The 12,626-nt window shown below is 40.9% G+C and overlaps 1 protein-coding gene across 4 annotated transcripts in view; it reads left to right on the top strand.

Moving 5' to 3' along the window:
• The first annotated feature begins 239 nt into the window (after nt 1–239).
• The window catches only part of fam131bb (family with sequence similarity 131 member Bb), a 53,486-nt gene continuing 41,099 nt past the window's right edge, over nt 240–12,626 (top strand). Inside the window, exons 1-2 of one of the 4 annotated variants that reach the window (XM_047361665.1) lie at nt 240–472; nt 593–888. In XM_047361665.1, coding sequence (XP_047217621.1) covers nt 861–888 — 28 coding nt within the window. In that variant the 5' untranslated portion in view covers nt 240–472; nt 593–860. The remainder of the gene's footprint in view (nt 473–592; nt 889–12,626) is intronic. The other 3 variants (XM_047361664.1, XM_047361668.1, XM_047361666.1) reach the window with 3 other exon arrangements.

The raw sequence follows: 12,626 nt of genomic DNA, 5'->3' as shown, positions 1-12,626 counted from the left end.
ATGAAGAGATACCACAAAGTAAGAGCTAGGTGCAGAGATGACTCAGATGACTCAAAAAAGAGACTGCATCAGTCTGACTGTAAAGGAGAATCCTATGCTGTTGTTTTTTTGGCTTCAATTCTTGTGGGCATCCGTGCAGTTTTTTGAGTGGAGATGTGGGAGGCAGGGAGGGTGATCTTTAAAGAGGGGTGGGGGTGGAATGGGTAGAGACAGCCGCTGCAGTGCATTGTCAGGCTGCGCGCAAGCAGGAAAGGGAGACAGAGAGAAAATCCCCCATTTTAGCTCAACAGTATTACAGCAGTGCAGCGATATCTACAACAATGGCAGTCTGGCACTCTCAGCACTGTGCTATTGATCCAAGCAGTGGAAACCCAATACTTGAACACGCTCTTTGATTTTTTTTTTTACATGTAGTTTTCAGTTGAAATTGAAAAACTGCAGAAATTCTCACTGAACATGCTCAGTAGTACAGGTAAGAAATTGTTGGTGATCATGATGGCAAAATCTTTGTGAAAATCTCTCAACATGTGTGTTTTAAATGATTCTGGTGACGCTTTGCATCCGTAATTTAGTCCTAATCTGCTCCCCTCAGGCACACTGACTTACTAACCGGATCTCTTCTAAGACACCGCACTGGAGACAGAGAGCACGAGTGAGGGAGTGAGCGATCGAGCAAGCGCAGGAGGGGGAGAGAGGAACAGAGTGAGCACAGCAGAGTAAAAAGAGGAAAAAACAGAACAGAGGAGGAGGAAGAAGAAGAAGCATAGAGAAGGAGAGTGTCACAAGAGGAAGGAGGAGGAGAATGCTTGGCGTCTGGGCAACACTTCCACGCTTTTGTCCAGAGCCTTTGTGAATACACCATGGGATGCATCGGCTCCAGGAGACTGAGTAAGCAGCACCGCTTTTCTTTCCTCTCTCTTTCTGCGGGATAGAATAGAGGGGTGGCTGGGGTGATGATGGGGGAGGAGAAGTAGAGAGGAGAGACAGAGGGGGGTCCTGCAGAAGCATGCAGGGGGTTCTGCGTGGCTTGTTAAAATTGTTGGTGTGTGTGTGAGAGAAAGCTACATGTTTTGGAAAGCTGTGGCCATGGAAGCGGTGCACACAATATACTGGCGAGATGTCAGTGATGATATTTATTACAATCTGTGTATGTTGGAGTGTGTGTGTGTGTGTATGTGTGTGTGTGTGTGGGGGTGCATCCCCGCATCTCCCTGCCTCCCTCTCTTCCCTGCCTCCATCCTCACTCAATCCTTGATTTATGATGCTGTTTGGCAGTATGTATACGTGTATGAGTAGGAGGCAGAGGGATGGAGAGCAGAGAAAGGCGAGGGGAAAGCTGTGATAATGCTTATTTATAAATAGACATGGCTTGGAGGGAGAAGAAAAGAGAAATGGGACAATGCAACAGCACTGTTGTTATTTATGTAAATAACAGGGAAGGATGAGGATGAGGTAAAGAAAGGAGATGCAGGCGTGTTGGGGGAGAGGAGAGGAGACAGGCGGTTGGCGATGGAAAGGAGGTGGAGAAGGGAGGGGCGAATTCATGCAGAGGAGTGCATGTGGTGCTGATGGGAGTTTTCAGGTGAGGACAGTCCTGGACAAACCCACGTTAAGTACAGCAAAGCAACAACAAGACTGGCGAGGAGAGAATGAAGTGTGAAATTATCATTGCAGGTAAACATTTGTTTACATGCAAAGGTTTCCCATATGGTGCACTTCCAGGTCCATCATAACTGTGAAACTTGAATCACAGTCAAAAGGAAAAAATAAACCTCCATTTGTTGTTAAATATTAATGTTTCACTTGGCACATCAGGCTGTGAAACAAGCAGTGAGGAAACATATTGTTGAGGATGTCAACCTTTTCCAAATAAATGTACTTACAGTAGGGCAGTTGTCTCTCTCTCTCTCTCTCTCTGATTGATATGATTTAGATTTCTCTTTTGTTTATTCAATGCATTTTGTTGATTGATGAAAATTAATGATTAATACTTCCATTTTTGAAAGCATTCTTTGCTTACAGCATTTTTTCACTTTTGCACAGTAATAGATTTTATAGATAGATAGATAGATAGATAGATAGATAGATAGATAGATAGATAGATAGATAGATAGATAGATAGATAGATAGATAGATAGATAGATAGATAGATAGATAGATAGATAGATAGATAGATAGATAGATAGATAGATAGATATGTTTTTTTGCGAAACATACTGATGGCATTGTTAGACATATTTTTAAACTTATGACTTATTACAGTGAACATTGTTGAGGCCATGATCCATAAGTGGAAAGAACATTATTTTACCATAAACCAGCTGGCAATTAGCAGATACAATAAAAAAAAAAAAAAAAAATAGGTAATGCACTCAACCACAATGGCTTCTATGTATACTCAATGCGCCAGACTCCACTGCTGAAGAAAAAGCATGCTGAAGCTCATTTAAAGTTGGCTCCAGAGGTTTCTGTCAATGGAATCCTGGGAGAATTCAGTCTGGTTGATCAGACCTAAATTTAACCATTTGAAAGTCAATCTACACACTATGCTTGGAGGAAAAATTGTATTGCACATTAGTCCACAAGCCTCCTCCCAATAGTGGGAGCATCATGGTGTGGAGCTGCTCATCAGCATTTGGTACTGGCTGACTTAACAGAAAGAAGAATGAATAGAGAAATGTACAAGGAAATTTGTGATAAGAATCTGAAAGATGAAACAAGGGTGGCAAGATAATGATCCCAAATGTGCAGCACAGGAAGTGATTGTTTAGTGACATGATTGTTTAGTTCCAGGCAAAACCTTAAGTAAACAGTCAGTGTAGCTGCCCTCTCAATACAGGAGACACCTTGAAGTTGTCATAGCCAAAAAAGCCCGTTCTGCTATGTATTTTAGAAATGTAATTAACCGTGTTCAATACTTGTTCCTTGTGTCATTCCACTGCATACACAAAACTTAATTCATGACTTTATTTTTATGATTTATTTGTCTGTTTCAATTACTTGTTGTTACCAACATCTGGTGTGAATTTAGTGTCAGTAGCTGTAACATAAATATATTTAGTGGGAAAAATATTTGTGTGATCAATACCTATTTTCCCCAATGTATTTACAACAATAAAACACACCATTAAGCATTTATTTCAGAACTAGGTAAGAGGTGGTGGGGTTTATTTATTCATTTTTAAGAAAATGTGAATTTCTGATAAATAGGATCTTAAAAATAACCAGAATTTGCTAGTTTAGAAAACAGTGAGAGGACTACATGACACAGTTAGGAAACCAGGTGTGAACTGAATAGAGCTAAAACAGCAAAAGAAAAAAAAAACACCCCCTAAAAAACAAAAAACATCACAGCAGCCCAGGCTGTCCAAAACGCTTTACGCGACTCCTTTCAAAGGAACGGAGGAGACTGGGATCCTCTATCAAAAGACAGGTCAGAGCAGACTAGACCACTGTGACTCCAGCTGCAGGAAATAATGTTACTGAAAGACAAATCTACTGGCATTTGTTCTTATAACACGGCAGAAGATGTTCACAAACGATGTTTGTTTTATGGGTGATACATAAGTGATAATTTGCAATTGCTGCATCGTTCCCTAACACCATCCCATTGTTTCTGTACAACTGCATAGTTTGTATCTCTCAGTTTTCAATAAATATTCCAAGCACTGTAATGCAGTACAGCGTAGCATGAATATGTAAACAAACAGCACTTAAGGGAATGCAATCAGGCATTATCAAGCTGCATAGGTCCATGATTCCCTTTTTCAAGCAGAGGAATCAGCAGCAGTCCTGCCAGTCTGCAGGCGTGGCTGTGTTTATCCTGAGCGAGAATGGCTTTAGTGTGCTCTATTGATCGGCCTTCTCAACTGCAGTCCATGCTGCCAAGCAGAGATCAACAGGAGCAGGCAGCAGGACTGGCTCTGTCTTTGTGTCAGAGCATATAGCCCTGATGTATCTGTCTGTCTGTCTGTCCAGCTCCATCATACCATGCCAGTTAACCTGCCAGGCTCTGATTTTACACATAGAAGGCATTCTGTCAGAACTTGTATATGTCTGTAGTAGTACTACAACCTCCACAAACACATGAGAAGTTTCAAACCAGTAGGCAATAAATGACATGATTTACATATGGTCAATGAGATACATTGGTTAGCCAGAACATTTTGATCATCTTCAGAGAAACTGAGTAACTATGCTCGTTGTGTTACAACAGTGTTCTACTGTGAAAACCTTCAATTAAGCATTTATATGGTTACCAAGCTAGTGGTTCTTAAACATGTATAACAAGTACCACCTTAGTAAATACAAAATTGTTTACCTGCCACTATATTGATAGAGATCTTTTAAAATCAATGTACAACCCCAGCCAGAATTTAGATGTGGGCCCCATATGAGTTGAAAATGGGGTTTTCCATCTATTAAGTGGCTCCATTTCAATCTTACATATAAGGTGAAACGGGACAGCTCTGTGTAAAAGGTAGGACCCATATAAGATCTTGATGTTTTGCTCAGTTTAAACAGATTTCCTTGGTACCTGTGTAAGACTCAGCTAAAATAAGGTAGCAAATAGGTTTGTTGATATGGGATATAATTAGTAAACCCAAGTGGGTCTCATACATATATCACTGACCCATTACTCCTTTTGCAAAGCAGTATCACTGGCCCTATAATAGTGGCACCATCAGAGCAGAAACCCTCAAACCAGTTAGACAGGTCCACAGAAAGTTCAAACCTTTTCAACAGTACTCCAATCTCCCCAGATACCAATCTGATGAGATTCGGTTACATCTTCAGGAAGTATGACCCACCTATACCACAGGAGATAAAGCCCATAGGCTCTTTTAAAATATCCTGCAAGCTCTAAATGCTTTTGTGCTCCAACACACAGTGTGAGCATGTTACCTCAATGACCTGTAGTCAAACTCTACAAAGGCCTATCGTTAAACCTTTAAAATAAATCTTGGGTTTGGAAGATGGGAAACATCTGAAACTTGCAGGATACTGTGTCTCAAGAACCAGGAATAAATGAATGCTGATACTGTCCTGGACACCCTAAAAGTCCTTTTTGTCCATGCCTTGAAAGCTGAGAGGTTTTAGGCAACAAAGAAGGGGCAGTTTAAGGTAACGTTAGTAAATAAGACGTGGCAGAAGAACTGTGAGAAGTTGTTTTATTTGATAACACTGGCTGTTCGCTAAATTGCATAGAACTTGGTGGAGAACATGGAACATGTGAATAACATTCGTCCATAATCCATAATAAGCACCATTTGCAATGAAGTAATATTTGTCGGTGTTTTGGTTTCTGTGTGTGTGTGTTTGTGTTTTTGTCTGCACTTTGTTTCCAGTTTCCAGATGGTGCTGGAGTTTCTCAGGTGTGCTGGGTGACAGGTGCGACTGATCTGCTGATTGCATTGGAGGAGTATTTAAGCAGGAGGCTGCCAGCACTTCGATGCCAGAGTGTTTGCCTTCAGTGGTAACAAGCTCAGCCACTTCTAAGCTATGCTTTGTTCTTTGCCACTAAGCTGATATTGTTTATGTTCCTTCACAGGCAGAAACCTGAACCTTCTGATCATTCTTCTTTGAACTTTGACTTCGGTTCCAGAAGTTTCTGGACGATCAAGATTACCTATGTTTGGTGTATTTTTGCGTTTGGATTTTGTTTCCAAGTAACAAGCTGGCAGCTTCCTGTTATCCTCCGTCTCCTGAACCAAGGCAGAAGCGTACCCTGTCCACCCTCCAACGCAAGTACCTGAACATTGAATTAACTCCTGAACTCACCAGAACTCACTCTACAGCTCAAGTAAAACCATCTGGATTTTCTCCGCTTCACACACCTGGGTCCTGACTCCCTCTACCCCTGGCGACCTGACTTCACTCACTTAATAAGCCGTTCTACTATTAACATAATTACTTCTCGTTTATTCCTCAAGATTATAGTTCTTGTTTTCACCACTTCTCCTCCCCCTCTTTCCATGCAGTTGGCGATTCTACCGTTCACGTTCCAGTATCACTTTGTAAATAAAACACCTTTCTCTAATTCAGTTGTGCTTCTGAGTGTTCTTCTGTATGTGGGTCAGATCTATCTCGAACAAAATGACAATATTCGTTTTTTTCTGTTTTGTCCGCTGCATGAAGCAGTCTGCATCAATCAAACACCCCTTCAGGTGAAGGTCTTAAGATGCAGCACACTGGAACTGCACATTTTTCTTAAACTCATTTGATCAATACAATAATTACCACTTTCTACGTATGAACCAGGAAGAGTGCATTACATTTATTATACTTGTATCTGTCAGATTACCTTCCTTCAGGTGAACACAGCAGCAGTTTAACACTGTCAGAACAACATAACAATGATTGCATTTCAGAGACCTGGAGCAGTTAATTCTATAAGCAATCATTGTGCTCAAAAGTTACACATCAGAAGCATTTTCTCTTTTCCTGCTTATCGTGCTACACCCGAGACTGCTTGAAACATCTTTTTTTAAATTTGGGGTACAGTGTGCAGCATGACTGTAAATACTATGGTTTAGGCTGCAGGGTTTATATTGTAAATGTAAATAAGGTTGAAATGTTCGTGGAGTCCTGTAAGTGAACGATTATCTGTTCTGACCTTCCAGTCTGGAAACGCACTAGTTCTGTGAAAGAAATTGAGATCTTAAAAGTTAATTACAGAGAAAAGCCCCTCAGTAATGTGTACATCTGTTGAACAGATGTTTAAATTAGTCTGTAAAGACTGAGTATATATAAGTGAAAAAAGAGGTGTTTGAAAAAGATTCAAGCATAGAAAAACTGTTCAATAAATAAATAAATAAAAACAGCGTGGCTACTTATGGTTCTGTTCATACTAAAATATGCATTAACACGAGTTTTTCTCTATCAGATTTTGTAGAAATGTTATGATTTATTTCAGTCGAAGTTCTTTAATACATAAAAGATTTAAGAAAACTACTTTCTTGTTCTTTGGTATGAAAAGAATCAGAATTTTGATTATTATAGTCAATAATTGCTAACTATATTCATCTGAGTCTGTTTGCTCATGTGTATTCATGTGTTGATGCATGAACCAGCGAATGACCTCTACTTTACATCTCTCATGGGACAGCCCACTTGCTGATATATTTATGCTGCATGTGGGTGTGAACCTAGCAAAAGCACCGCTGCTGCCTTAACAGCTTCTACCATCCCTCGGCTTTTTTTTGTCGCAGCATTTCGGAGAGGGATTCCCTGCCATTAAATTAAGAAGCAAACACACGCCGCTGCCATCTCACACACGCAACCTGGTGTACAGCGTTTGCTGTTTCCGAGTCCGCCTGTAAACTGGCAGTTTTGGTGGAGGCGTAGGCTAATTGACAGGCTTCTCTCCAGGTTGGGAAAGCCTTGTGAGCGCACTGAGGCTGAATGACTCAGAGATGTAGTATCCCAGGAGCAAGGCTGGACCCGATGACCCTTAGAGCCTGTTGGCATGTGTGTATGTGCGTTCGAACTGTGCTCAAGGACTCCAGCAGATGCATCTGCTGCCCTCTAACCAGATACCAGTGTATGTAGAGTGGGGGGGATGGATCAAAACGCATGTGTTTGTGAGAGGACTGTACACACCCTTGCACGTATCATTTTGTGCTTCAGATCAGAAATGGGAGGCCTGTGTGTGGGCATACGATGGCAAGCGTTCTGTAAACACTGTGATTCAGCCTCTTAGTGAGTTATGAAATATGAAACACAATGATGTCAAATAGAAACTTCATCCCTACTATTTGATCTGTGTGTAAAAGCATTGTGTATGTAGTTAGATGCATTTGTGCACCGTTGGTGTGTGACCAGCACTTATTGTCTCTGTAATATCTGCAACCACTTTAACCACCTTAAAACCAATTAAGAATATGGTTCATTTCTCAGTGATGGGAAATCTCTATCTGAATATCAAAGAGCAGGGAGGTAAAACTGTTTTGCATCGAAGCCCCATCCTGCGGTGTCTATTCGTTCACCTAGGTAGAATATTTTTTTGCCATTAAGGTTTCATATGTCAAATGTTTCATATTGAGAACCTTGCAAAGGTATGAACTTTTCACACATTGTCAATCACCAACCGCAACCAAAAGGTTTAATATATTTTGTTGGTAAAAAGTAAAACATTATGGTAAAGATGAGGGAAAATGTTGGTTTTAAACTTTTTTACAACTAAAAGTCTGAAAAGTGTGGAGTTCATTTGTATTCCACCCCCTCGAGTCAATACTTTGTAAACTCACCTTTTATTATAATTTGAGGGTGTTTGAATTTTTGTCTTGGCTTTTTCTCTGATTCTGATTATGTTCTCCAAGTTTAGTTTCGGATCTTGCTTCTGATCATTGTGTTTTCCAGGTGGTGGTTTGATTCTTTCCTTAGGTTTAGTTGCTCAATGCATTCTAGTTTGTGTTTTGTGAGTTTCCTTGGGTTTGTTTTCTTGCATCACTGTTCATGTTTCCACCCCATGCCTCAGTCAGTAATCAGCTTCATCTGGTCCACCTGTTCATGCAAATCTGTTTCTGCTTTCACCTGTGTCATGCCCGTTATATACACCATGTTCCGATCACTCCTGACGTTTGTTCATTTCCCTGCCTGTTATTCATGCCATGCCTGTCCATGCTAGTTTGCCAAGCCAAGCCCTGTGCACACTGCCTGTTTTTGTTGCCACCTGGCTGTGTGAGTTTTTTCTTTAATTAAAATTTGTACTTACAGCAAGCCTGCCTGCCTGTCTGTATTCTGGGGTCCATTCCAAGAGCCACTCCTGACACCTGTTGCTGCATTTACTGCTGCAAGTCTTGAAGGGTGTGTCTATACCAGCTTTGCACATTTACACACACAAACTGTTGGTCTTTCTTTGAAAAATAGCTCAATCTCAGTCAGATTTATTAATAGCTTCTCTGAACAACAATTTTTGAGTCCAGCCACAGATTCTCAATTGGATCTTGTTCTGGACTTTGACTAGGCCATTCTAACACATTAAGATACTTTGATCTAAACCATTGCATCAAAACTGACTGTATGTTTAGGGTAATTGTCTCACTGGAAGGTCAACCTCCACCCCAGGCTTAAGTCTTTGATAGTCTTGATAAGGATAGTCCAATGAAAGCTGCTGCTTCTAACCACTGTCTTTTCCTGTATCTAGGTACATTGCGGGTGTGAAATTAATTTTCATAGAGGGCCAGAACTGTGACTGTTGCTGAGGTCTGGACCACTGGCTGAGCAAACTTTCCCAAGTATCTATCTTTCTGACTGCTTAAACGTTATTTTTAGTTAAAGTAAATAAGTATATTTACAAAAACAATCTTTGAATGAGCAAGGTCTCATTTAGTCTGATCGTTTAAATTCAGCCGCGGTAGTTCCTGAGAACAACCCGGAGGCTGTTTTTTTTTTTACAATCTCAGCACACCAGTTGAAATTTATCTTTGTTAATAAATACACTTAGTAGAGTAACTTGCATCTCACTCCATGTAGGGGTGCAGAGCCTGCTGCAGTAGCTGCTTACATAGGAAAAGTAAGATGTCACCTTCACAATAGAAGTCAGTTATAAAAGCAGCACATTGGAATTCTGGCACTGAACACATGCTTGAGTTTCCGTTTTAATCAGATGAGGACATATTAAGGGGTGGATGTGACCCACATTTGCTCAGGTCTGAACTACATCTATTTCCATCAACTTTAGACAGCTTCCTCTTCCCTGCTAAAGAAATGCTTCTTGCAGCATAATACTGCCACCACCATGTTTTATGGTGTGGGTGCATGAATTCCAAGTATTTAGATATTGCCCTTATCTGACCAATGCACCTTCTTTCACATGTTAGAAATGTCCCTTACATGACTTACTGTATGTCAAACTGGAAATGGGACTGTATGTGGCTTTGCTCAATAATGGCAGTCTTCTTGCCACTCTTCCATGAAGGCCAAATTTATACACAACTAATTGGTGTCTTGTCAACAGATGTCCCACCTGGAGCTGGGGCCTCCTGGTTTCTTCTCTAATTAATGCTCTCCTTACCTGGCCTATCAGTTTTGTTGATGTAAAAAGTTTGGTGTGTTTGCAGAAGGAATCCGCATATGATCATGATTAGACCTGCATTTTATCAAACTGATACTAAACTTTGATTGATGATGTTTGCAAACCCTAGTTACTGACAGTATAGTTTATTACAGTTAATATGGCTGTTTGAGCTTTATTTTCGTTGTCTGATCCATGAGAGCATCAGTAATTGTCAAACTATTCACTGAAATGATTGTGTGCTGTAAAGTGGTACAATCTCTCTGATGAGATGGTGCCATTAGATGATGGGTGAGTTTTATTTTCAGAGCATTTTTTACATCTGTGGCTTCTCTGACGTTGCACAGCCTGTACTCTGCATGGAAGTTTTTCAAAACCTCACTGCTGTACTGAACACCTGAATCAGGATTGCTGCTCTGTAACATTCAAGTCCTTTAACATTTATGGTGGTCTCATGTTGTGTTTGAGTAGCTCAGTAAATGCCTGCTGGTTTGTCTGAGTGGACTGTGTCTTGAGGCCCTTTTAGCTCACTTTCGTCCAGCAAACTCTTCCAACCATCTGGGCTCTGGACCTCAGCTGTGTTTTCGCTGAACTCTGTGCCTCACAAAGTCAGCATCTGCACACGGCGGTGCAAGAGGGCTGCTATCCAAAACCAGTGCTCTGCTGTGGCAACCAGCCTTACTGCAGCTGTCACGGTAAACAAGCACCAAGCCCCCCCTGGTTCCTCGCTGTTGTTGCTGCAGGGCACTTGGAGTAAAAATGACTGATGAAGCTCAAATGTTTCTCACTTCAGCGGGAGCCGTCACAGCACTGCAGCTGGAGCTGGAGTTGACAGTGCAGACGCTGAGCATCTCTTTGTTCGTTATGGACCATCACATTGCTCCCTCATTTTTCTTTTTCTCTCCCTTGCTCCTTCTCTTCGCTTGAGTTAAGCCTGGCCCCACCATGACCGCAGGGGGGTATCCAACTCTGCACTGCTGTATATGCGGGGGAGGAGGAAGCATGCACCAGGGGAAGGAAAGCTGGCTTAGAGCCGCGGTCATGTGCTCTCTTGTTGTTTCCTCAAGGATGGATCCTGCCTGCCTCCTCTGGAACAGAATAACACTTACTGTGCTGTTGAGAGCATGACCTGTCCATAGGCACAAACACAGCGGAAGCTTCAAAGATCCTCTGAGATGATGAGTAGTATCTACTGCCAGTTACCAGATACAGTGCAATGAAAAAGTATTCTTAACCATGAACTTTTTCACATTTTGTCATAATACAACCTCAAACGTTAATGTATTATATTGGAATGTTCTGTGACAGACCTCCACAAATAAGTGCATATTTGTAAAGTGGAATAATATTCAAGGTTTTTATTTTTGTTTTGTTATTAAAGAATGCAAACTGTCAATTGCAATTGTATTCAATACTTAGAGTTGTCCTTTGCTCCTGTTATTGTGCTTCAAGTCTTATGGGGTTTGTCAGCTTTGCACATCTAGAAACTGAGACCTTTGCCCATTTCCCTTTAGGAAATTGCTCAGGATTAGTCGGACTGGATGAAGAACATCTGTGAACATTAATTTCCAAGTCTTACTACAGTTTCTCAGTGGGATTAAGGACTGCTTTGATCCATACCAATTCATTGTAGCTTTGACTCTATCTTAAGGGTTGTTATCCTGCTGAAAGCTGAACCTTCACCCGAGTCTCAAGTCTTTTCCAGCCTCTATCAGATTTTCTTCCTGGATTGCCCTGGACCTTCCCCACGGCATGATGGTGCCACCACCATGTTTCACTGTCAAAAGGATATGTTCAGTGATGTGTGCCACACATAGCATTTTACATGTAGGAAAAAAAAGATCAAATTTTGGTCTCATCTAAGTAGAGCAACTTTTTCCAGATGTTTGCTGTATCCCCTACAAGGCTTAAGGAAAATGGGACTTCCTCTGGTTTTGTTTCAACAATGACTTGCTCCTCCAGAATTACCATTGGCCTCTTGGCTACTTCTCTCAGAAACACCCTCCTTGGCTGGCCTAATTTAGGTGTATGGACATGTCTTCATAGGTTTGCAGTTGTGCCAAACCTTCTTTTAAGGTGATGGATTAAACAGAGCTCTGTGAGATCAAGGCTTGAGATATTGCTTTATACTTTCACTTTGCTTTAAACTTCTTCACAACTCAATCTCTGACCTGTTAGCTGTTTCCCATGGTCTTCATGGAAAGGTTTGTTCACTAATGTTCTCTAAGGATCCTCTGAAGCCTTCACAGAACAATGAGATTACACATTACTATTTAGTAATTTGGTAAGTTCTGTCGGCAATTGATTGCAATGGATTTTAATCAGGGGTTTTGGATTTAAACAGGGTGAATACATTTGACACCAAATTGTATTAGTAAAAATGTTTGAAAACCATGCATTATTTTTCTTCCACTTTACAATAAATGCCAGTTTCTTGGTCTATCTCATAAACCTCCCTTAAAACACACTGAAGTCTGCAAAAAAAACAAAACTGAAACTGAAAAATGCTAGAAGATAAGTGCTAATACAACACACTGTGATGGTTCAGTTTCACGGATGAACTGCTTCTCAGTAGCTGTGTGCTCTGCTGCAGTTCAGAGAACTCTTG

This window comes from Girardinichthys multiradiatus, chromosome 3, assembly GCF_021462225.1.
Source record: "Girardinichthys multiradiatus isolate DD_20200921_A chromosome 3, DD_fGirMul_XY1, whole genome shotgun sequence".
In the NCBI taxonomy this organism is placed as follows: Eukaryota; Metazoa; Chordata; class Actinopteri; order Cyprinodontiformes; family Goodeidae; genus Girardinichthys; species Girardinichthys multiradiatus.
Note: the sequence above shows the minus strand (reverse complement) of the source record. Positions and strands in the feature narration are given on the sequence as shown.